The sequence below is a fragment of the Vombatus ursinus genome, unplaced genomic scaffold (assembly GCF_900497805.2).
Source record: "Vombatus ursinus unplaced genomic scaffold, bare-nosed wombat genome assembly UNPS02014794.1, whole genome shotgun sequence".
Lineage (NCBI taxonomy): Eukaryota > Metazoa > Chordata > Mammalia > Diprotodontia > Vombatidae > Vombatus > Vombatus ursinus.
Genome location: NW_020954572.1, coordinates 12,999,640 through 13,025,741, shown reverse-complemented (window position 1 = coordinate 13,025,741; position 26,102 = coordinate 12,999,640). Strand labels below are relative to the sequence as shown.

Sequence of the window (26,102 nt, the reverse complement as noted above, 5' to 3'; positions counted from 1 at the left end):
TGCTTTGATGAAACATTTTTTAAAATCCTCTAATTCTCAGAAGTAAGGATTTCTAGTCACAGTTATTTTACAATCAGTTTTTATAAAGCAGGATTGTTGCTTTCCAGTTGGACATACAATGTGCTCAGTCTAGATGTGTATTCACTCTAACCTCATTGCTAGTCAGACACAGATGAGTGACTGCTGACATTTCAAATTTGGGTTGGAACTTGAAGGGCAATCAAAATTCAGCTATTTGCTTTCCTTTCTTACCTTGCCACATCTTGTTGTGGCCTGAGGCAGCCAATTGATTTTTACATTTTAAAATATTTTAAAGTAATTTGTCTTCAGTAGCAGGCTCTTTTTGTTTCACATTGTTGCTAGGACTGGCCACGTGATATTTCCCTACTCAGAAACCATCTATTAGATTATGTTTCAACCCAACTTCTCCCAGAGACTTCAGTTTAAAGGGGAACTTAGTGCACACTGCAGCAGTAAAGCTGCACCATTTTAACTGTTTAATTCCATGGCATTTATAAAATTAAGGTAAGTGTCTTCAAAGGAGTTACAAGAAAAATTGGTCAAATGAATTTTGTTTTCTTAGTGAAAGTTTCATATCAAAGTAAGGTTAGTCAACTGCAGACCCCCTGGATCATGTCCAGTCATCTGGCAGGATACTAATTTTAGTCAGGTATAGTATCTTGCCATTTGCCCTAAGTACTTTGCACCGCCCCTCCCCTCCCCGCATCATATAATGCTGCACAAGCTTAGTCATATACTCCATTTTCAACAACAAAAAGTATGACTGATGAGACCCATTTTAAAACAGTGCAGTTCCTTTATAGCACTAGTATTGGAGAGAAATAGTATAAAGGAAGAAGACCAAGACAGAGTTCTGGGAGATACCTATGATTATTGAGCGTGACTTTGATGAAGATCCAGCAAAGGAGATGGAGAAGGAGTTGTCAGAAAGGTGGGAGGAACAGGATAGAGTGGTGTCACAGAAACCAGTAAAAAGTGAGGTAACAAGGAGAAGAGGGTGACTGACAGTGTCATAGGCTACAGAGGTCATGAAGAATAAAGACTGAATTTGCCATTAGATTTGGCAAATGGTAACTTTGGAATAAAGTGTAACCAAAAGATAAGAGTAAATGGTCAATAGTCAGTTTATTTATTAAGTATCTACTATGTGCCAGGTGCTGTTCTGAACACTGGAAATACAAAGAAAAGGCATAAAATAATCTACCCTGAAGGAGCTCACAATCTAATGGGGGAATACAGCACATAAAAAGAAGTTGAAAATACAGCAAGATTCTGGAACTCCAGAAGTCCAAGAGAGCAGTCAGGTGGGAAATGATGAGCTGAGTCAGCTGGGTGCCCTCCTTAAACGGAGGACCTGGGAGGAGCTCCCCAGTATCCACTCCCACCCCCTCCAACCAGAGGGAAAGTGAGAGGGAGCCCAGGAGTTTCGGACTTGGCACCATCTTGCAGGATGATGAGTTTCTGGAGATTATGAAGTCCAGGATGGCAGCTAAGTGGGGAATAATGAGGTGAATGAATGGATTCCCTCCTCAAATGGAGGATACTACCTTAGTGTTTTTATCTTTTTTTTTTTTCAAACTAAGAATATGATGTCATTTCAGGTTAGGGCATTGATACTTTTAATCAAAGGCCATTGCAAGATTTGGTATTTATACAGAAATCAATATGGAATTCCAGGAATGTTGTGCTGCTAAAAACAGTAAAACTATGAAGATATAATGGACAAATGAAGGGGGGATGGAAGTCATTCCTTCTCTCCTAGACCACTAGCCTCTTAATTGATCTTTCTCCTCAAACTGTCATTTTCATCAATACTTAAGTACTTTTCCTAATGCATAAATCTGATTACATCTGCCTTTAGTAGTTCACTATTGTCTGAAGACAAAATACAAACTTCTTATCCTAGAATCTAAGGCCTTCTACAATCTGGTTGTAACCTACCCTTCTATCCTTTTTTCAGTCTGGTCCAGGGGTGGGGAACCTTTGGCCTTGAGGCCACATGCCGCAGGTTCCCCACTCCTGGTCTAGTTTCTTTCATTCAATCTATGTTGCAGGCAAACTGGCCTTTCAGTTATTCCCATTTCTCATAACTCCTCTTTCCTCCATGTAGATCTCCAAAAGCTGAAGTCTTTCAAGGCTTCACTCAAGTACTAAGTCATCCCTAATTCTGATTGCACTTCCCCCCAGCTAAAGGTTATCCCTTCCTTCTGACTCCCAGTGAAAATTCCCTTTTTCTTAGTTCAGATGTTTCAGGTAGGTATTAATAGGAAAGCAGCCTGAGAGAACTGATTTCCTACTAAGGTGTAAATGATGTATAGCCACTTACCCTTCAGTCATGGACCAGCATTGATTAAGCACTTACTTTTTGCTTAACTACAAAGAAACAATCCCCTTCTCATGAGAGGCATTTGCATTTTTAAAATAGAGGGCTTCTTAACCCAAATATATGTCTAATGGGTGGAATTTTTGAAAACGGAACAAAATGAAAATAATCAGGCAGTGGGAGTTGGGGGCGGGCATGCCACAGTATAACCAAGCCAGTCCTGCCTGGGAGCCTGTCTTTGGCTGACCCTGCTTTTCAGAGCTTTTCTTTCTCTTTTTCTGAATTGGTAGATTCTCTAACAGCTCCAAGTTTTGCCACAATGGTTCCTATAGCAGCATCAGCAGGGGCTCCAGTAAAGTAGAGAGGGAGAAAGGGTTGCCATTTGTATTTGTGGGTTATTGTGAGTCAGGTGTTTGTGAGTAGGGGCCAGACTCCATGTACTGCTATTTCCAGCGCTACAGGAGACATAACACATTGTGGCACACATTAAATTTACACCCCACTGAAACTGGGTATTCAGCGACTTTGATTTAAATCAGACTTTTTCCAGTGTAAGTGGGACCCATTTTAAAAGACTGCTCTAGGTAATCCATCGGGATCAGTGATTAGCTGTGCCCACAACAGGAACATACAAATAAAATCACAATTAAAAGCAAAAACAAACACTCGATTAGCCCACAGCTGGAATACACCGCTTCCTTCTCAGGGTAGTGAATGGTACCTTCATTATATGAACAGAGCATGTGTACACAGATATCTTCCCTCATGAAATTAATTAGTTTGTGTAATTTAGTCCCTTGGGAAATTTTGGTTCACACATAGCACATGGTTTCAATGAAGTCTTAATGGTTGCCTAATTTTCTGGCTCCTTGACTACATAGCAAAGGAGGTCAAGGGATTTCCCCAAGGGTCACACAAACCACCTTGCCACAGCTGAGGATTATCTCACAATTCAGCCTCCTCGTGAACCAGGAAGGAATTAGCCCGCATGACAGTCTTTGTGTGTACTTCATATAACTTGTGTTGGAACTGATGGCTGGTTGAATGTGCAGTGGAATTATTTTGTTTGGTAGAAGCAGGGTGTTAGGGGTAGGATCAGAAAAATCTGGATTTAAAGACCACCTCATCAAGACCCTGGGCAAGACTCATCCTCTGCACCTCAGAAAACTCCTTGGGGGTCTAAAAAGCCACCTGCATTTTGATCTGTTGGAAGAGGAAGTTTCCACAACAGGAGTTCCCTCCACCATCTTTCATGCATTTGTACATGCAAGGTCAGAAGTAGGGATAGCAATCAACCAACAAGTGTTTATTAAGTGCCTACTGTATGCCACCATATTCCATCACTGGTATGTATTTTCAGGTTTCACCAAGTTGGCATATGGGTGATTTTATAAGACTTTATATAGGCTGTCTGCCTTATGGATGGGTCAAGGAGAAGGAGGTACAAATTAGATCTACAAGTACACACAAACAAGAGGATCATAGGATATCATAAGTGGAAAGGGCCTTAGACCTCGTCTTCTATTACAAAATAAAAATTCCTTATCCTAGAGGTAGCTACATGATGCAGTGTTTGGGTGCTGGGCTTGGAGTCAGGAAACCTGGGTTCAAATTCAACCTCAGACACTTCCTGTGTGACCCTGGGCAAGCCTCATAACTGCAGTCTGCCTCAGTTTCCTCATCTGTAAAATGAGGAACATAATAGCAACTGCCTCAGAGGGTTGTTGTGAGGATCAAATGAGGATATTTGTGAAGTGCTTTGCAAATCTTAAAGAACTATGTAAAATTGTTAGTTATTATTAATATCATTCCAGTACGCTTCATTTTATAGATGAGGCCCCAAGATGGGGAATGACTTGCCCCCAGGTCACGCAGTTTATATATAAGTGGCAGGAGTGGGACTGTAACCGAAGTCTCCCAAGTCCAAGTTCAATGCACTTGACATTTTTTATGATATTTACATTTAAGCTCTTAAACCTTAAACCTGCATTAAGACTTCTGAATCACCCCATCAGAGGCTTTTAAATTATTAACTTGGTGCAAATGTTTGTTTGGTTTTTAATCGAAGGCTGGATTGGCAACACTATAAATTTCTTAATTTTCCTCTCTTAGGAGTGGCTCATTAAGAACAACAAAAACAACAACGATAAATGTTGGAAGTGTTTATATTAGGTATAAGTGTAGAATGTGGTAAGTGGATGGTACCTGTGGAAGCTCTAGGCTTCATGAACCCTAACCCTCTGGAAAAGACTAAAAAAGGCAATGACTAGTCATTACTATTGTAAACACTTTATTTAGATGTAGATGAACCCAGAAAATTCAAATGTGTACAGAGCAAAACATGATTTCTTTATAAATATAATGAAATAGAAATTTGATCATTAATACATTTCTATTGGTTTAAACCTGTTGATCTTCAAAGGTCATCTTATTTTCAGTGTCTTGGTAACTGTTTCCAGGTGTTAGCTCTTGGGACATCATGCAGGTGGTGGTGGCAATCTCTTCACGACTTCGGCTGCTATCCTTAGGTAAGCTTTGGCCTGCAAAAGAACATACATATTTACTATCCTTCTTCCATCAGCAAGTAAAAGTGAGTGGCATGTATCCTACTGTTTTTCCTTCAATTGAGAGGCAGTGTCATGTGGAAAGGGCACTGGAATGAGGTAGGAGAGAGATATGGATATTGGCTACCACAAAGAAAGGATTTAGGATTCCTAATCTCAACCCAGTTTCCCCTTTCCCACATAATTAACACTGTAACTATAAGGTCTTTGGGAAAATACATAAATACAAATTATTCTGAACTCCAACAATTACTAAAAATGTGACCTTGAGCAACTCACTTATCTGAGGATCAAGTTTCTCCATCTGTAAAATGGGGTAATAATATTTGACCTACCCACCACACACGGTTGTTGTGAGGAAGATGCTTTGGGACCTATAATGAACTACATAAATGTGCATTATTGTTATACTTCCAACAGCAAATTACTGAGAGCAGAATAAGAATGTTAGTAGAAGATGCTGTGGGTGTTGTAGTTTGGAAAGCAGATTCCTGTGAAGGTGACTTTCCAATGAAATTTTAGAACAGCAATATAAAAGCTCTCCCTCACATTCATATCCAAATGTCAACGAACCAGGAACCTAGTCCAGCTGCTAAAGAGAGGGGCCTTCACCGTTAGTATAAAATGTGTACACACTGTGGCACAGACCTGAAGTGGCTTTCTCGGGGCTGCAGGGAAAACTTTTCTGTAGTTCCTAACATACATCTGGGTACACCACAGCTTGTTCCAAGATGCCATCTTCTACTGGTCTTAATAGAGGCTGTACTTTCTTTCCAAATCTAGTTCTTATAAAACTCAAGTAGAGCATTTAATTGGCATTATTTTTTTTCACACATACACATGTGTGTATTTGTGTGCATGGATCACGTGTACATCTGCAGGGTGTCCCAAAAGTCTTAGTGCAATTTTAGGCTACTAGAGCTTAAAGCTATTAAAATGGGGATAGCCAGATGTAATGGCACACATGTGTTATCCCTGCTACTGGGTGGATATCTTGAGCTCAGTTCTGATTTAAAGCTATTAAAACTTCAAACTGCACTAAGACTTTTGGGATGTCTTTTTGTTTGTCTTTTTTTTTTTTTTGGCTAGGCAATGGGGTTAAGTGACTTGCCCAGGGTCACATAGCTAGTAAGTGTCAAGTGTCTGAGGCCAGATTTGAATTCAGGTCCTCCCAACTCCAGGGCCAATGCTCTATCCACTGTGCTGCCTAGCTGCCCCTGGGATATCTTATGTATATATGCATGCACGCACATATAAATACATGTATATACACAATGACATATTCACATGGATATATATGTGTACTTGTACATACATATTTATATATGTGTATATACATATATAATCACCCTGCTTTAGGGGTATAGAATATATTTGGGAAGAGATTATATTTATAGCAAAATAGTATAACAATACATTATATACACCCCCCCCCCCCCCCAGCATAGTCTATTCTATCATGGGAGCACAGTTCTTGGTTTAAAACCAACCTTGTCTCCCTATGCCATACTTAATCTAACTTGTGACTTAAGACTGCTATATCACTGGGCCAGCTAGAGAGAAAGTAACTCTAAGGTGCAGCAAGATTCTTCATAATAATCCACATGGCCTGTCAATTTAGGATCATAGATCCAGAGCAGGAAAGGATTCTCACACAACTCCCTCACTTTACAGTAGTTAAGTGATTTGCCCAAGGTTACACTGGTGGTAAGTGTCAGAGGTAGGATTTACATACTTCTGAAACACAGCATTCAATCAAGGGGACAGCTAGGTAGCTAAAGAGGTTGTGTTGAGGCTGTCTAACCATTCATACTGCTTAGAGTGTGTCAGCACACAAATAACTGACAAGAGTTGAAACCGTTTGTATCGGATGATTTACAAAGCACCTCATAGGCATGCGATCTCATTTGATCCTCAGAATCATTGTTGTTGTTCCTCCTTCATTCTCTAAGAAGACCAATGATCTCAGGAGGGCGATGTCATGACTTGCAAGTGAATTGGGTTTGAGTGAGGCAGGGCAGTGCAGTCATCAGCCTCACTCTCTCCTCCAGAGTCATCTGAGTCCAGTGGCAAGATGTAGGTCTGGACGACTAGTGATGGCCCTGCATGCAGTGGGGGACCTTGGCCTTTTTAAGGTAAGACTTTTCCCTCCTGGGTCTCAGTTTGTATGAGGTGACACCCATTCTGTGATTAAAGGCTAGGTAAGAATTGAGGCAAAAGATGGCCTAGTTTGCCTTCTCCCTAAGTGCTTACTAATGCTTTTTCATTCATTCATTCATTTACTCATTCATTCATTCACTAAAATAACTGGTGCTTGTAGTGTTGCGTGGTCAGGACACCTAAGTTGATTCTTGAAGGAAAGATTCTGAGAAGCAGAGGTGAAGAGGAAGTCCTTTCATGTATGGGATATGGCTCTTTTGAATGCACTGAGGTGGGAGAAAAGTTCATGGGGGAGTATTAGAAGGTAAAGCTAGACAGGTAAGTGGAAGTCAGACGGTAGAGACAGATGAATTTAAATGTAGGGCTAAGGAGTTTATATTTTGTCCTGGAGGCATTTGGGAGAGGATGAAGATTTTTGGGAAGGAGAGTGACATGGTCAGATCTTTGTCTAAGGAAGAATATTTTGCAGCAGTGAGGAGGATGGATTACAGATGGGAGGAAACTGGAAGCAAGGAGATTAATACAGGAGCTGTTCTATTAGTCCTGGTAACAGTTAGTGAGGGCCTGAATTAAGATGGTGGGTCTGTGGCTAGACAGAAAAGGTCATATGAGAGAAATGTTGCAGAGGTAGAATTGATTTTTTTGTTGTTTTGTCAATTAGTCATGTCCAACTCTTTGTGACCTCACTTGGTAAAGAGACTGGAGAAATTTGCCATTTCCTTCTCCAGCTCATTTTACAGCTGAGGAAACTGAGGCAAAGAGGCTTAAGTGAACTCACAAAGATGATTCTTCCGGACTCCAGGACCAACACTCAATCCACTGTGCCACCTAGCTGCCTAGAATTGATAAGGCTGAATGGTCTTGAGAATAAGGGGAGAGTCAAACATGAATCTGAGGATATGAACCAGGGTGACTGAGAAGATGGTGCTTCTCACAACAAAATGGGGAAGTCTGGAGAAAGGACAGTTTATAATGAAAGAGAAGATCTATTTGGGCATATTGAGTCAGAAATGCTTAAAGGGCATCCAGGTAGAAATATCCAATACATAGTCTATGACGCAGGCCCTAGGTCAAAGATCACAACTCCTTCTGCATTCATGTGCTTTGATTATTGGGAGGGGTGGCAGGGAGGATGACAGTGAAGAGCTCCCCACCCATTTTCTGTAGGGAAGAGATCTAGTTTGATTGTTTTCAATGAGTTGTTAAATATTCTTCATTCCCTCTTGTCTTCTAGGATGTAGTTTCTTCCTACCATTTGGGTATAAAATTGAACTTCCTCTCATTCCATCTTTCCTTCCACAAGCATACTTTTCTCAGATTCTGGGATGTATATTCTTCTCTTGATGGACAAGGCTAGTACAGTCTAAAGACATACTTGCCTCTTTCATTAAAGGTAATATCAAAAGTTCTCTTTGGTCTAAGAAGACTGCCCCAAGTACATCCTCCTTGAGAACTTCTTGAGAAGAAAGGGGAAGGATGGAATGAGCATTTATTAGGTGCTTACTATGTGCCAGGCACTGTATGAAGCACTTAACAATTATTATATCTTTTGATTCTCACAACAACCCTGGGAGATAAGTGCTGTTATTATCCCCATTTTCCAGAAAGGGAAACTGAGGTGGAGGTTATGTAACTTGCCTAAGGTCACACTGATCCTCAGGGTAATTCCATAAGGAAGGCACTAACAGTATTATAATCACTTTTTAATTTTTTTAAGGATGGGGTCTCCACATTTCACCCAGTGCCAACCCCCATGTTGATGCCAAACTTAGTGTAGACACCTGGTTGACCAAGCCTGCCACGGCCCAGAACTCCTGAGTTCAAGAAATCTGCCAACTTCCACTTCCTTGGTAGCAGGGATTCCAGGCATATACCACAAGATATTTTATTCCCATTTTCCAGATAAGGAAACTGAGGCCCAGAGAAGATAAGCCACTTGACCATGGCCACACAATTGATAAGTATCTGAGGAGGGATTTGAACCCCAATGTCTCCTGACTCTAGCATTCTTTTTACTCCATCATAGTTTTTTCCTTACACTAACTGGGGAATTACGTTTTTGCTCTGCCAGTAAATAAACTAACAATTTTATTTAAAGAGGACAGCTTCTTTCAAGAGTTTACCTCAAAACACTAGATACAGTTTCGCATTTAGCACAATGGACTACAGGTATATAAAATCTTTTAAATGCATACACCACAAACATGGAGTATTCTGAAGGTTTTTAAGCTAATTCTAAAAATGGTTATAACAAACCCCATTGTAACTAACAGAAGCAATCATTTTGTTTAAAGGAAAGTTTATGGGCCACAAATGAAAACAGGCCACCATATAACTATTAATATAACTTTTTTCTCTTAAGCCTAATATATTATTGCAACACTATGGTCTTTATGAAAACATTTTTTTTTTCTAATTGCTCTTCAAGATATGAAAGTCTAATGTTTTGCAATGAAAATTCGGAGTTTACAAAAAGGAACTGAGAGAAGGGCATATTTCCATAATCTTCTAGCCCTTTACATCACATTAGAAATATAAACCCATAGGATTATGGAAAACATTATGAAACTTCATAGGTCTAACAGAATGATTGCTGTGTGCAGTTTAACCTTTGCTTTTTAACAGTGTTCCAAAGCTTAGACTTCTAATGAATACATCATGTTCACAGCCATAGCTGGACTGCTGTTTATTGAAGCATTCAGCATGGTAGGTTTTCAGAGCTGGAAGAGTTCATCTTGTCCCACCCTCCCATTTTATAGATGAGAAGAAAACAGGCCCAGAGTGGGGAGGTTATTTGCCAAAGGTCACACAGCTAATAAGTAGCAGAGCCAGAATTCAAACCTACGAGATCTCATTCCAAATGCTTACTAACTGGTGTTTTGAAAAGGGCCTGATAGTGTTGTTTTAAAAAAAAAAAAATGTATTTATTAATTGTTGTGTTCAGGGCACTGGGCTAGACTCTGAGGATTCATAGGACAGGGTCCCTGCCTTCAAGGAGTCTGTAATAATGTCATAGAAGAATTTACAAGTTACTATGACCAAGGCCCTCCATGACCCATGCCTTGCAAAATAGTTATGTGAAAACCCTTAAAAAAAAATCCAGAATCAACAAAGTGGCAACAACATAAACAACATATGTCAAAGGTCCAAACTGAGATTTCTGAAACCAATGCTAAACCTATCTAGTGACCGTCCCCTTCATCGTGTGTGATCTGTTTAATATGCCATCTGTAAAATCAGATAATACAGCTGGATTCAACTTGTTTGCTTTATCATTACCAAGCAACAGAAGATGGATTGTAAGGAAAAAATGCAAGTTTTATGGGCTTTGTGTCTGTGTTTTCGCCTCCCTCCAAGGAGTTAGACTTCTCATTCATCATCCACAGTCACTTTCATATTAATATTATATGGTTATGATTTCGAAATTACAGTTTAATGAATTTTCCTTTTGTATTTGGCAATCTCTGCAAGGAGTATCTTACAGTGCATCTTTCAGAAAGCAAGTGGTATAATTTTTCCTTATTAAAAAAGAATAAAACTATAAATTTAATCAGCAGTTCATGGGTGAATCTATTCCTTTCTTGCCCCTATCAAAGACAAAAAATGTTTTTGATTGAATCAGCACTGTTTATGATCACAGTGGCATGTGACAAGCTCTTCAGCCCTGGCTCTTGGGAGGGTACCACTCTTATCCTTCCCTTCTGTGGGCTTCAGCTGTGCTTTAAATTGACCCTCATATTCCAAATTTTATTTACCTGTGATTCTAGAGGATAACTGTTAGCATCAACAACCTTCCTTCCCCATACTGTGCATAGGCACAGACAGGTTGGATTTTAACCTTGGTCAAGAGTGGCTCATAGCCTATATAGGATGATTTGGGAAAAGCCCTCTTCCCCACATAACTCCTGTATAGATGCCTTAAATTTCACCATTTATAGATCATTCCTTTGAGTGCTAACTGAAAAGGGGTCAATATTATTACTCTCTGCAAACACCGCTGTTTAAATCTGCTAATACTGGGGCAGGGAGGGGTTCACATCAAGTTCCTATTGCCTTAGCATAAATGAGCTTATGAGCGAAGAATGAGAGCCCTGGGATTTGAAAGCAGTGGATGGGAAAGAGAGGGAGAAGGGATGTCCAGTAAGGCAAACCTTGCCTGTTTCATAATTTTGCCTATGGCAGCTCCTGTATATAAATCCCTAAGAAGAAAAAAATGGACAGCCTGCAACCCCTTGAAAACCAGCAACTAACTTGATAGGTTCTGTTTCACTATTATTTATTATACTGTGCATCTCTGCACAAAGGTGGCAAGTAGGAACAACGGAAACTAATTTTGTGCTTCAGAGGAGAGTAATGGAGCAAGGGGGCAAGTTAATGTCATACAACTTTTTTTTTCTGGAGGTAATCAGGGTTAAGTGACTTGCCCAGGGTCACACAGCCAGTAATAATCTGAGACAGATTGCCACTCAGGTCCTCCTGACTCCATGGCTGGTGCTCTATTCACTAAGCCACCTAGCTGCCCCAAGTCAAGTAGAAATGGAAGCCACTAAACCATACATGAGGGCTGCGTATTGATTTAGAAAACTATAAATTGCCATTATCTGTGTTCTATTGTATTTTTATTTATTTTATTAAATATTTCCCAATTACATTTTGATCTCATTTGGGTGGCACTCCTGCCACAGGATATATGTTTGACACCTCTGGTGTCAAGTGCTTAACTTAAAGGGAAAAGATCTGGGTTTGAGTCCCAGCTTCAGTATTTATCAGTTATAGAGTACAGTACAAGTCACTCTACCTTCCCAAAGCCTCAGTTCCTCATCTGTAAAAGGGGAATAATAATAATAATTATGCTACTTCACAGGGTTGCTATGAGGATTAAGTGAGATGACAATGACAATGATGATGATGATGATGACAGCTAACATTTACATAGCACTCTAAAGTTTGCAAAGAGCTTTACAAAAATTATCTCATTTTATTCTCAAAACAACTCTAGGATATAAGCTTTCATCCCCATTTTACAGATAAAGAAACTGAGGCAGACAGGTTAAATGACTTGCCCAGGGTCCCAGGTTACAGTAAATGTATAAAGTAGGTTTTGAATTTGGGTCTTCTTGACTCCAGGCCCAACACTCTATACACTACACAACCTAGCTGCCTGGAGATAATGTGTGCCCTTTAAAGACATAAATGGTTATATAAAGGCAAGCTATTATTACTGTTGTTATTAATCACATACTAATGATATACTATTGATAGAATACTGCTCAGGCTCTGAAAAGTTTTTTTCATCTAATAACTCTAGGGGGAAAAAAGGGATAATGGGTATCAGTGACCAAGGTTAATTCCTCCACTTAATGGAGAGGTATTGATACCAGGAGCCATACTTTCTTGAAGAGTTCAAACAAGAGGTCTGTGGCTACAGCTCCATCTGTTCGGGTATATTCTGGCCCCATGAATGCCATTCAATAATTCTGAGTTTAAATTACTTGCAAAAAATTTACTTGAGGCTTTTTACAAGAAATGACACCCCTCCTAGGTGGCGCAGTGGATGGAGCTCCGGCCTTACAGTCAGGAGGACCTGAGTTCAAATGTGACCTCAGACACATGACACGTACTAGCTGTGTGACCCTGGGCAAGTCACTTAACCCCAATTGCCTCACCAAAAAAAAAAGGCAAAAAAAACAAACAAGAAATGACACCCCTCAAATTATGGCAAGTGGGGAAGCCATCTAAAGAGTCAGCACATCAAATCTGGGCACTCATGGGGGTACGAACTATGTTCTATTATAAATGTGTATGATAATGGGGAGTTGGGGCTCATATCCCTTCTTCATTCAACTATAAATACATTAGAAGGAAGAGCTCTGAACTGGAACCTTGGCTGGACTTACAGACCTAATTTTGAAAAGTAGCTTTTAAAGAAAACAGTTGGAAAAATCCTTATGAGCAGAACAATTACAAAATCAATGAGACTTACAGGTTTCTTTATCTTTCTATAGTTATACTTTAATTCTGTTCCATTCACAACCCCTGAGGGTGCCAGTGTGGCCACATGCAATCCTTGCTATTTTACCAAACACTAAGAAATCCTCTTCCCCTTTTTTTTTCAGATAAAGAAACTGAGTCCCTAAGAAGTTAAATGATTTGTTCAAGGACAGAGATAAGCATCTTCCCCATTTTGCTGAGGAAACTTGAGCCTCAGAGAGGTGATCATCGATTAATAAGTGGCAGAGATGAACCTTGGTCAGTAAGCTCTAGTTTAGCATTGCCAACTTCCTGCTGAGTATCTCCACGCAAACATCTTACACTCAATGTATCAAACTCAAGAACTCATCATCTCTCCCCCCAAATTCTGCCTAACTTCCCTACTTTTGTCCAAGTCCACTATCCTTCCAAAGTGATCCAAGTTCACAACCTAGAGTCATTCTTGACTCTTTGTTCTTCTTCATCCCCCATATTGTTTCTACCTCCACAATATCTTTCCAAGCTTCCCCATTCTCTCCACTTCCACTGCCACCACCATTATTCAGATCTTTATAACCTCTTGCCTGGACCATTTAATTATCCTACTAACTGACCTACCTACCTCAAGTCTCTCCTCGGTCTAATCCATCCTTCACATGCCTACCAATGTGATTTTCCTAAAGCACATGTCTCATTGTGTCCCTTTCCTGCTCAAAAAGATCCACTGGCTCCTAATGGGATTAAATCTAAATCCCCCTCCCACTTAGGTTTCAACCTACCTCTCTAAGCATATTATACACTATACCACTTAGGCTACACTATGGTGTATTTATTTGCTATTTAAGACAGATATCTGTCTATGTCTTTAGACGAGAGTCTTCACAAATGTCATTTAACAGAGTTGGCGACACCTTTCAGTGCAAGGAAATCAAATCAAATTTGAAGGTGCAACAGCCTGAATTCTACTACTGATCCCATCAGTCTTGTGACTTGATTTTTAAGTTACGTTATTCCTGGGTAGTTGTCCTCCATCACGTTATATAGTTACAGTCACTGCCCTGAGTTACCATGACCTTGGCAAGTCAAGCCAAAAGAAAGCAGGATTGTATAAATGCATCTCATTTAGGAGGATTAGAGAGGGTGGGAAAGACAACCCATAATAACAAAGCTCAACATACAATAAATACAAATTTGTAAAAGAGAAAAACTAGGGAATAATTAGTCACTTGTGAAAAGGTTTCAACATAGATTTTCTCTGAGTAGACAGTTCCCTGAAGGCATTTAAAATATATGACTTGATTTAGGAAAAATTTAATTCGTATACAGTTTTTGTAGGATCACACCTACTGCATAAACCAAGGTATATCTGTATTTGGTTTGGGAATATTTAGTTATGAAGGAAAATATCTTTCCTAAAGATTACTAGAAAATGTTAAGAAGTGGTTTTTTTTTTTATATTTGTTACAAAACAGACACCTATATACTTATGGGAGAAGACAACATATAATAACTTCCTCCATCTCCCACCCCACCATACTAAACATAATAGATTCCAGGAATTGTAACCATCTTGAAATGACTGCTATAAATCAGAATTATGTGTATAGACCCTTAAAGTAGCTACAATAGATAACGACACATAGCTCATATCATACTTACAGCAGAGCTTCTTGAGACTTCACTCAGCATCTATTTACTTATTTTACACATGATTCTATCAAGCTTAATAGTGTTGGTTCCCCATTCTACCATTTATTAAAAGCAACAAATTAGATGGGAAAAGTGGCTGCTAGAGTCATGTGTACAAATAGCATTGAGAATGGTAGCTGACAATTTGAGTTTCAGTAAAAAGTCTAGAAGTCTTTAAAAAGAAGACACAAGAGGCCATTTAGTGTAGGAACAAACAGCCTTACTTGTATCAATGGTCCTTAAGGGAATTACTGTATTACAGAGTAGTATAATAATTGACGTTCATAATGGTAACCTTGAGACTCAAGAAAAGGTTACATTAGGTTTCGTACACATTGTTTAAAAAGTCATAGGAGCACACATTATATGTTGCAAAGAATTCCATCAGAAATGGTTAAAATAAAAAATTTTTGTGCTTAAAAAGATAACCTTCAGTTACCTGGAAAATCCATTTGTGTGGAATTTATATTCCTCAATGATGCTGAATAAGTGAGACACTAATATACTTTGCTTCTTTACTTTTCTTCAAAATCATATTTGTTAAGGTTAAGGTCAATGCATTAGAAATCCCAGCACTATTGGTTTGTAAAATTTCTCACACCAAACTTACTATTTTCAAGGTCACTGAGAATAAAGACAACATTAAATCTGTCCCTATCAAGCAGCCTGTACTTCAGCATACAAAAAAGATTCAGACTAAATGATATTTGGCTGTCAAAGATATTATTTAGCTAGAAACTGGGTGTCTGATAAATTGTAACATTTTGGGGGGGGCAAATAAGCTCTTGATTTGGTCCTTTGGTCTGAGTCTGTTCAGAGTAAGTGTTGGGAAGTCCACTTCCCAAGACAAAAGATGCTTTGGAGCTGGAGAGACTCATTGATATTTAGTCCAATCTCTTCCCTTAGTAGATGAAGGAAATCAGAGCCAGAGATTAAGGGACTTGTTTAAGGTTAAACAGTCTATGGCACAGCCAAGAGTAGATCTTGGGTTTCATGATTAGGAGTCCAGTATGCTTTCTTTCCCACACATCAAGTTGCTTCTAAGCCACTGCCATTTTAGGTTTGTTCTTCAGGGAAATTAACTCAGGCTTCCGAATTGTCTTCTTCAACATTTAAAACACACACACACACACACACACACACACACACAACTTCCTCCAATTACAGGTAGAAATAAAAAAAGTAAATTTTTATAATTCATATAACTTACCTCATTACTTTGAGGTTGTGAAAACACAATAGGTTGGCCTGAATCTGATGCCTCTCTTATATTAAGATGTAATGGAATGTCACCTGGGGGAGGAAAAAAAGCCACCACATATTAACACATTAAAAAGGTTCACTTCTCTATTTGAGTTTCTAAAAGAAATAAGCCCTGAAGCTACTTGAATTCAAATCAACTTAGGTTTAGACTATCCTCTGAATTGCTTAATCTCTGAAAGAGGCATTTAAAATGAAAATTGGAGGCCAAAGTATTCCATTTGAGGGTAGGTATAGTAAATGTGCATGTATAAATGAAAGCTATTTGGCAGCCAATCATAACAAGATAAGGGCTTTGCTTTCTTTCTTACTGGAGGTCTTCCAAGTCATTTATATGTCACTTCTGCTTATAATGCAAAGATATACACATGCTTGCTAAGTAAAAAATGAAAATTTCTTAAAATTAGCAACAAAAGGTTAAGAAAAAATAGAATGAAATTATCTCACTGCTACTAGGAGATGGTCAATGGACTCCTTGAGAAAGAAGAGGAAGCGTATTCTGTATTTCCTACTAGGCCTGTCTAGGCATTGTCAGTTAATAAACATTTATTAAGTGCCTACAAAGGGCAGCTAGGTGGTGCTGTGGATAGAGTACCAGGTTTGAAGTCAGGAGGACCTGAGTTCAAATTCAACCCAGACCTTTACTAGCTGTGGAACTGCAGCAAGTCACTTAACTGCTATTTGCTTCCATTCCTCATCTGTAAAATGGGGACATACTGGAGAAGTAACTGGCAAACCACTCCAGTATCTTTGCAAAGAAGACCCCATGGCATAGAGTCAGACATGACTGAACAACAGCAGCAATGAAGTACTTAATAAGTACCAGGCCCTATGCTAAACACTAGGGAGATAAAGAAAGGAAAAAGACATCGTCAGCTTTCGAGGAGCTTACAACATGCAAACAACTATGAACAGACAAAATATATACAGGATAAATTGGAGACAGTCAATAGAGGAAAGCCTCTAGCATTTCTTGAGTTGGAATAAGATCTGTTTCCCAGATCTGATGCTGCCATGTACTAGATGTATGTGACTTGGAGCTTAATCCCTTTGGGTGTCAGTTTTCTCATCTATGAAATGAGGGAGTTGGAACTGATGATCCCCAAGGTCCCTTTTAACTCCGATCTTTTATGATCCTACTATAGCCCTCTTAGTAATGAAAAGTGAAATGTAAAAAAAAAAAAATTACCTTCCTCTCTTGTTCTAACAAACAAGAACTCATACAAGTAAAGCTAAAAGGCTCATAGCATAGTATAGTAAATAGGGACATGGATAGAAATCAGTGTTTACTGACTAGGGCACTTGGACTCCTTAAATAATTCTGAATCTATGCAAAGGTTATTGAATCTATCTAATAGATTTAGCTAAACTATCAAGAGATATTTACTAAGCATCTACTATGTGTTTAGCACTGTGCTAGACAGTTTAAGTTATTACATTTTAAGCCAGTGTGATTTATATTATGGGGCCCTGTATCTAGGCAATCAAAGGATTGACCACTCTAACTCTTGGTTTGTAAAAGTTTGCCACCCCAAAATCCTGGCAAAATTATTGAGAATAGGATTCAGCCAAAGTCACCTAAACACTTAATAAGTTCAAATATTTTTACAAACAACTTATCCTTGTAATACATTCTGAAAGGTAGCGTTGGTCCAAGTCACAAGTAAAAATAATATGTGTAAACTTGGGAACACTAACTCTAATGGGATGGTTTTTCCAAACCTGGGAACATTAACCAAAATGGGAAGAATTAGAGAAGCACAAACCTCCATTTATGAAAATGAATTATTTCACTCAATTATCCAATCCTATAATGATCTCTCCACATTTGACAGAGTCTAGGGCCCTGCCTATTTCATTTAAATATACAATAATTCCAACTATTCTAAAATATAACCCATTAGCTGAAAATAAAAAAGGTTCTGAGTAAAAAAAAAAACCTTGCTATCAGAATTGTTTAGCTTGTGTATCAAGTGGTAGGCTCCAATTTTTGTCAAAATGTTTTCCTTAATTAATGAGTTTCATTTAATCAAGACTAGATCAAAGTGTAGGAAGACTTCAAAAAGGAAAACTGAATTCCCCCAATTTATAGGCCTATGAGATGATTCAATATACCCTCAAAATTTTATGTCACCTTTCTTTTTAGCAAATAGCTGGAATAAATAGCAAGAAACTGGGCAACTTAATTCCTAGGAAATGGCTGGAAAAAAAACCATGGTATGTGAATGTTACAGAATATTATTGTGATGTATATTAAATTTATCATGATAACAACAAAACTGTCCTGTTTGTCCATTCCCTATCTGAACTGCTTTGTTCTCTTCTATGTGTTTTTTAACACTAAGTGTTTCATTTATACTTTTTCCTTCTTTTCTTTTTTTTAATCACTGTCACCACCCATCCATTTTCCCCAACATAAATCTCCCCAAATCCGAAGCCCTCCCTTATAACAAAAATCTATAGTCAAGCAAAACAGATTCAATGAATGGCCATGTCTGAAAATGTTTGCTTCATTCTGCACCTCTAGTTTCTTCTGCAAAGAGATATTTCCCCATTAGTCTTCTGAAGTCCTGATTGGTCATTGCATTGATCAGAGTTCTTGTCTTTTAAAGTTGTTTTGGTTTCTAAAATTCAATGTTTTGCATTGTTGGAGTCATTATGTAAATTGTTCTCCTGGTTCTTCTCATTTCACTGTGCAATGATTCATACAAGTCTTACCGGGTATTACTGAATCTGTTCCTTTCCTCTTTTCTTAGAAGTACAACAATATTCCATTATATTAATATACCATAATTTGTTCAGCCATTTCCTTTTTACTGAGTACTCAATTTGCTTCTGATTCTTTGTCACAATAGAACTGTTGCTATAAATATCTTTGGACATTGGGCCCTTTCCTTTTTTCTTTGATCTCTTTGGGGGTATAGGTATAAACCTAGTAATACTATCATTGGTTCAAAGAATATGCAGTTTAGTGGATTTTTAACTGTAATTCCAAATTACTTTCCAGAATGGTTGGATCAATTCATAGTTTCATCAACAGTGAGTTAGTGTGTCTGTTCTCTTACAGCCTCTCTAACAATTATCATTTTTTTTTTGTCATCTCTACCAATCTGACAGGTGTGAGGTGAAACCTCAGAGTTGTTTTAATTTGTATTCTATTCTTAGCAATTTAGAGCATTTTTCATATTGTTGTTGATAGACTGAATTTCTTCCATTGAAAACTTCCCATTTCCATCACCTGGCATTTATTTATTGAGGAATGGTGCTTTCATGAATACATACATATATATATGTATATATTTCTGTCGAATTCCCATATATTTCAGATATTAGATGTTTATCAAAGAAATATGCTATAAATATTTCTCTAGTTAGCTACTTGCCTTATTATTCTAATGATTTTGTGTGCAAAACTTTTTTAATTTCATAATCAAAACTGATTTTATTTTTTATGACCATCTCTTACTCTAGATTAGTCAAGAACTCTCTCTACCCATAGTTATGAAAGGTTATCTCTTCCCTTCTTCTTCTAATTTATTTATGATATGATTTTTATATTTAGGTTATATATTCATTTAGGACTTATTATGGTATGTAATATGAAATGTTGGTCTAAATCTCATTTCTCGCAGACTATTTTCCAATTTTTCCAGCTGTTTTTGTTAATTAAGAAGTCCTTACCTCAATAGTTGGTGTCCTTGGGTCTATTGAATACTATTATACTAAATTCAATTGCTTTTGAATCTTATTTACCTTTTCTCTGCTACTTATAAACTTTTACATTTTTTAAATCAATACCAAATAGTTTTGATGATTGCTACTTTGTAGTACAGTTTGAGATATGGTACTGCCAAGTCTCCTTTATATTCCTAATTCATTTTTCAAGATTTCCTTGAGATTTTTGATCTTTTTTTTTCCAGATGAATTTTATTATTATTTTGTCTAGTCTTCTAAGATACTCTTTTGGTAGTTTGATTAGCATGGCATTAATCTATACTGTAATTTGGGTAGCATTGTCATTTTTATTATATTTACACAGTCAATGATGAGCAATTAATTCCTCTCTATGTGTTATTTTATTTCTGTAAAAATTGCTTTGTAATTTATTCATAAGTCTTCTATGTATTAATTCCTCTATAATTATTTAAATGTTCCTTTATTTCTATAAAGAATGTTTTATAATTGTATCCATAATTCTTGTGTGTATCTTGATAGGTTGAATCCCAGATGTTTTATAATTCTACAGTTATTTTGAATGGAATTTCTTTGTCTATTTCTTTCTGCTGAGTTTCGTTGATAATATAAAAAAAGACCAGTTATTTTGTGGGTTTATTCTGTATCCTTCTATTTTGCTGAAGTTGTTAATTTTTTCTATTTAGTTGATTCTCTAGAGTTAAATAAATCATAGTCTGCAAAACTATAGATGCCTTTATTTCTTCATTATGTTTATTCCCTTAACTTCTTTTTCTTGTCACTAATATTGTTAACATTTCTAAAACTATATCAAATAATAATGATGACAATGTTTCACTCATGATCTGTCTGGAAAGTGTTGCTCCATTACAAACAGGGATAGCTCTTATATTGTGTATCATACTAATGAAAGATCAATCTACTCCTATACTTTCTAGTGCTTTTAACATGAAAGGATATTATATTTTCTCAAAAGCTTTATTAAAATTTAAAAAAATAAAATAATCATGTGATTATTGTTTTAAAAATATTAATATTATGTTATGTTTATAGTTTAACTTATATTGAACCAACACTGCATTTATAGTAAAAGTTGACAGTAGAAACAATAGTCATGGTATATAATTTCTTTAATATATTGCTGTAAGCTCTTGGCTAATATTTTATTTGGTATTTTCCCAACGATACTGATTAGAGATATTTGCCTATAGTTTCTTTTTCTGTTACCTCTCCTTGGTCTAGGTATCTGGATCATATTTGTGTCATAGTAGTTTAGTAGGATGCTATATTTCCTTATATATGAAAATAAAAATAAAATTGGAGCTAATTGTTCTTTAAATGTTTGCCAGAATTCACTTGTAAATTGGTCTAGTCCATTCTTCCCCCCTGAAGAGGCCATTTATGGCTTGTTCCATTTCTTTTTCTGAGACGGCATTATCTAAATTTTCTATTTCTTGTTATGATAATCTGAGTATTTCATGTTTTTATATAAATTCATCCATTCCATTTAAGTTACCAGGATTTGGAGACATATATTTAGGAATAATAGTTTCTAATATTTTCCTTTATTTCCTCTTCATCTATTGTGAATTTTCCTTTTATATCTTTTATGTTGGCAATTTGGTCCCCTGTTTCATCAAATTATCAAATGGCATGTCTATATTATTAATCTTCTTCAAAAAAATCTCTCAATTACAGATAACACAAGATCTTGATTTTAGATATATACCATTTACCATATTTGGGAAAGGTTCATTTATTTCTCTGCTTTTTAATGTTTTCCTTTAAAAAAAAAAGTGAATAGGCACTGCATTTTGTTAAAAGCATTTTTATCTACCTATAAAATCATATCATTTTTATGGCTTTTGTTAGTAAGATGGTCTATTATGTTTATAGTTTTCTTAATATAGAACTATCTCAGCATTTCTAACATAAATTCAACCTGGTACAGTATATGTTTTTCGGTTTGTTTGGTTTTTTTTTTGTATTTCACTGTAGCTTCTCTAATATTTTATTCAGTATTTTTAAAAATCAATATCCATACTTCTTCAAAGCCTACATTATTTTTTTTGGTCCAGATCTGTTATTTCATTGGTATGAGGAACTCTCAGTGAGGAAAAAACAGCTAGGTGACACAGTGGATAGAGTGCCAGACCTGAAGTCAGGAAGACTCATCTTCCTGAGTTTAAATCTGGTCTCAGATACTTCCTTGCTGTGTGATCCTAGACAAGTCACTTAACCCTGTTTGCCAAAGGATCTTCATTTGTAAAATGAACTGGAGAAGGAAATGGCAAACCACTCCAGTATCTTTGTCATGAAAACTCCAAATGTGGTCAGGGAGAATCAGACACAACTGTTTTGAAACAACTGAAAAATAACAGCAGCAGTGAAAAAAACTCTTCTACCTATGTAAATTGGCAACTATACTGAAAAATATCTCTAATTGACTGGGGCACTATGAGTTAAGTAATTTGCCCATGGTAACAGCATATATTGAAGGTTAAACTTGAAGCAAGGTCTTACTTTCTCTGAGAACAGTTTGTTTTTTTTTTAAATCTATCCTGTCTTTCCATATCTCTGAATATATACCAATAACAGGGCTAAAATCAGAGCAGGTAGAGTCTTCTGAAAAATTAAATTCCAATCCTAAAGGGTATAAAGCAGAGATATGTTATAGTCCCACTTTAAAAAAAAACATTTTAATAACTTGGTCCAGCCTTTAGATGAACTGGATATAACTTCCAGCTATAGCAAATAGGATGAAATGGCTTTATTATCTCTAAGTGGGAGCAGATTTACAAAAGCAGTTAGCTGAACCTCTTGGCTATCTATTGTTAGAAAAAGCAGCTTACCATTAATTAATATAAAAATAAAATTTTTGTATCTGGTAGACATTATTCAACATTTAAATGGACAACAGGAAATAATCCCATCCAACAGGTCTATTCATTTAGTTACTTGTGGATGAATTTTACAGCAAACTCATTATATTGGGCTCAGCAGGATACTCAACATCAGACACAATAGATCCATACTTAAGTTATTTTATAGGTAACTTGGTCAAGTATTCTTAGAAGTTTTCAGCCCCAAACTATCTCTACTTGATGAAATCCCTTCCTTACTTCAAGGCCCAACTCAACAGGAGCCAACCAATTACCTTCTTTTGATTTCTACAACTAAAAGTCATCTCTCCCTCTTCAAATTTTTTCATAGTACTTTGACTATAATCCTTCATTTTTCATATTACATTCTGCTTTGTATTGTAGTTATTTGTGTCTGTTCCTCCATATAAAAAAATGTAAGCTCCTTGAGGGCAGGGGGACAATGCTTTATTTAAGTTTTGTACTCCTATATCCTAGCTTAGCACTTTGTACACAATAGCTACCTCGTAAATATTTTTTGTTTTCATCTGAACATAAGAAAACAGTTGTCCTTCTCATGAGTAACCCTGGGGAAAGAAAATAAGTCAGGCACCTACACTTTCACAATTCAGTTTCAGCTTTAATTTCTTCATGTCTGGTTCCTAAAATATATTGGCTCCTTCTTTACTAAAAACAAAGAAGATCAATACATCAGGCAGAGAATTCAAACATGGATTGACTATAGTTCTTTATTTGCCAAAGATTTGCTTGAGACAGCTGATATTTGAGAAAAATAGCCCTAGAGACATGTTAATTGTTAATTCCTGTAGGCTTTCTAAGTCCCATCAGTGTATTAATTTAGGGATGGAAAGGAGGGGACAGATTTGAGAGAGGTTTCAAAAGAATCCATAGGACTTTTTAACTAAATGGACTCATGTAGTGAATCAGAAGGGGCTACAGATGACCCTGGGGCTTAGAACTTAGACAAGAAGGGTGATGGTACCATTAACAGATATTGAAAAGTCAGGAGTCCTTGGTTTAGGGGAGAAACAAGACAATTTCAGTTTTGGATACATTGATTTTTTGAGATGCTAGCAAGAGATTTTAGTCAATGTTTCAAATATCACTTAAATATTTAATTGCCAGATGACAAAATGCATTATTAAGTAGCCCACTGATTTAATTAAATGCTAGCAAATTCCTCATTCACTTCCATAGTTAAATATTCTCTGGACTGCCTTAAGACTCAGTTGGGAACTGTAACATAGGGAAAACAGAAAGATGTTCCTAAGGAAAATCATTTAGAAGTCCATTACACTTTTTTTTTTTGAGAATTACTACTAGCAGGGAAGATACCAAAATGCTTAGATTTTTATGGCAATCTGTAGCATCACAGGAAACACATTACACAGAGATAAAGTCTTTCATTTGCACAACCAACAATAACAAACATTTCAGTAGAGTACAGGAAAACAGCTAATTTAAGGAAGAGCCTCCATCCCCCCTCAGGGAGCAGCACTTAAAGTCAAGTCAACAAGCATATAAACAACAAGGATATAAATAAAGGTAAAAACACAGACCCTGCTCTCAAGGAGCTCACATTCTAATAAGGAAGAAAACATGGAAATAATTAAGCACAGTCAAGCTACATACAGTGTAAATGGATGATAATCACAGAGGGAAACAGCTGGAGGAGGAAGGCAGAAAAGCCTACTAAAGAAAGTGGGATTTAAGTGGCTCCTTGAAAAAAACCAGGGAAGTTAGGCATTAAGAGGTACAGAGGAAAAGCCTTTAAGGCATGGGGGAAAGACTGCCAGTACAAATGCATGTAATGAGAAAATGGAGAGTCCTGTGGGATAAACAGTAAATGGGTTGATGGTGTGCAGTGGATAAGAGGGACTGATGGGAAGTCAGGTAAGACTCGAGTTCAAATCTAGTCTTAGGCTCTTACTAGTTGGGTGAGTCACTTAACCTCTGTCTACCTCAGTTTTCTCGTTAATATAAAAATCCCTATAAAATAGGGATGATATAAATATATAAATATAAAAATGTCTTGACTCTCACAAGAGCATTAGCTAACAAGTGGAGGAGCTGGACCATAAATCCAGATTTTCTATAGTCAAATTGAGTGCTCTTCCCACTATATTATATGCCCTCAAAGTCCTGTAGTGAGATTTAAGTATCCAAATAAAAAACTGGGAGGTTTTCTAATTCAACAAATATTTTTTAATACCAACTATGTGCAAGATGCTGTGTTAAATGGGGGTGAGGAGGCGCTTGAAAGAAATACAAGAAGAAATATAAAATGAAAAAAAAATTGCCTCTACCCTCAAGGTATAGTCTACTGGGAAAATACATCATGTAAACTGATTAGATACATGCTAATTTCAATCAGTCAGCAAATATTTATTCAACATCTACTATATGCCAAGCATTGTGCTAAGCATTGGATATATAAATATATAGAATGAAACAATCTCTATTCTCAAAACTACATTCTGACAGGGAAGAGAACAAATAAATATATAAGGATATTCAGAATAAATATAAAGAAATTACAAATAAACACAAAATAATAAATCACAAGGTAATTTGTGAAAGAAGGCACTAGCAGCAGAGGGAATCAAGACAAGTTTCATGTAGAAGAAGCTTTCACGATGCTTGATCTGTGTCTTGAAGGGAAGAGAGAGGTTGGTTCTATGAGGTAGAGATAAGGAGAGTGCATTCCAGGCTTATATATGGGTCAGGGCGTGCAAAGACATGGAGAAAGGATTCAGAGTAATGTGTAGGAAGAAGGTCTGCTTGGCTAGATAGCAAAGTGTAAGATAGAGAGTAATTATAAAGCTGGAAAAATAGGTTGGGGCAAGGTTGTGACAGACTTTTCAAAGCTTAAACACAGGTTTTTATATATGATCCCTGAGGATCAATTTTGAGAAGACAAAAGCTTCTCACTACCCATCAGGAAGGGTTTCCTAAAGGAAATGGAATATGGGGTGAGCCTCAAAGAAAGCCAAGTTTTCTAAGAGTATTTTCCCAAGAAATAATCATCTAGGACCATTTTCTTTTTCTGGTTTAACTATCTCAGAAATGACTAACGTAAAGAATATCAAAGTCTGGCTTGAAGTAAAAAATAAAATTTATTTTCTTCAATAAAAAGCAATTACTTGTTAAATACTATGAAAAACATGCAAACTTTTGCTATAAAAGCAGATGGTGGGATTTTCCTGGGAAACCAGGGGGAACCTTTATTTTAAAAACAACATTACTTAATAGGAAAGTTTTGATATTTGGAATGAATTAGCTGAGACAAATGAAAGTAATGGATCAAAGGAAAAATGAGTCTAGGGACTCTGCAAGAATGTGGGAGATGAGATCGGAGACAGGTTGTCTTTCCTACCTGGTCATACCAGAAGTCTTCAGTGCCAGGATATGTCACTATGACAAATATGTAAAAAGTAGGGCTAGAATATGACATTCTTTAGAAAAATCAGCCACAACTATGAAGAAGGAAAAAAGCAAAAATGAAGTGACTAATGGTAACACGTAGGGTAATAGACTATT

General features: G+C 36.9%; 1 protein-coding gene across 1 annotated transcript in view; it reads right to left on the bottom strand.

Moving 5' to 3' along the window:
• Positions 1 to 4,617: 4,617 nt before the first annotated feature.
• NUBPL (nucleotide binding protein like) overlaps positions 4,618 to 26,102 on the bottom strand; it is a gene marked incomplete at its 5' end in the record, with an annotated part of 302,534 nt that continues 281,049 nt past the window's right edge. Inside the window, 2 exon segments of the mRNA XM_027870181.1 lie at positions 4,618 to 4,884; positions 15,938 to 16,020. Of these exon segments, the coding sequence (XP_027725982.1) occupies positions 4,822 to 4,884; positions 15,938 to 16,020 (146 nt within the window).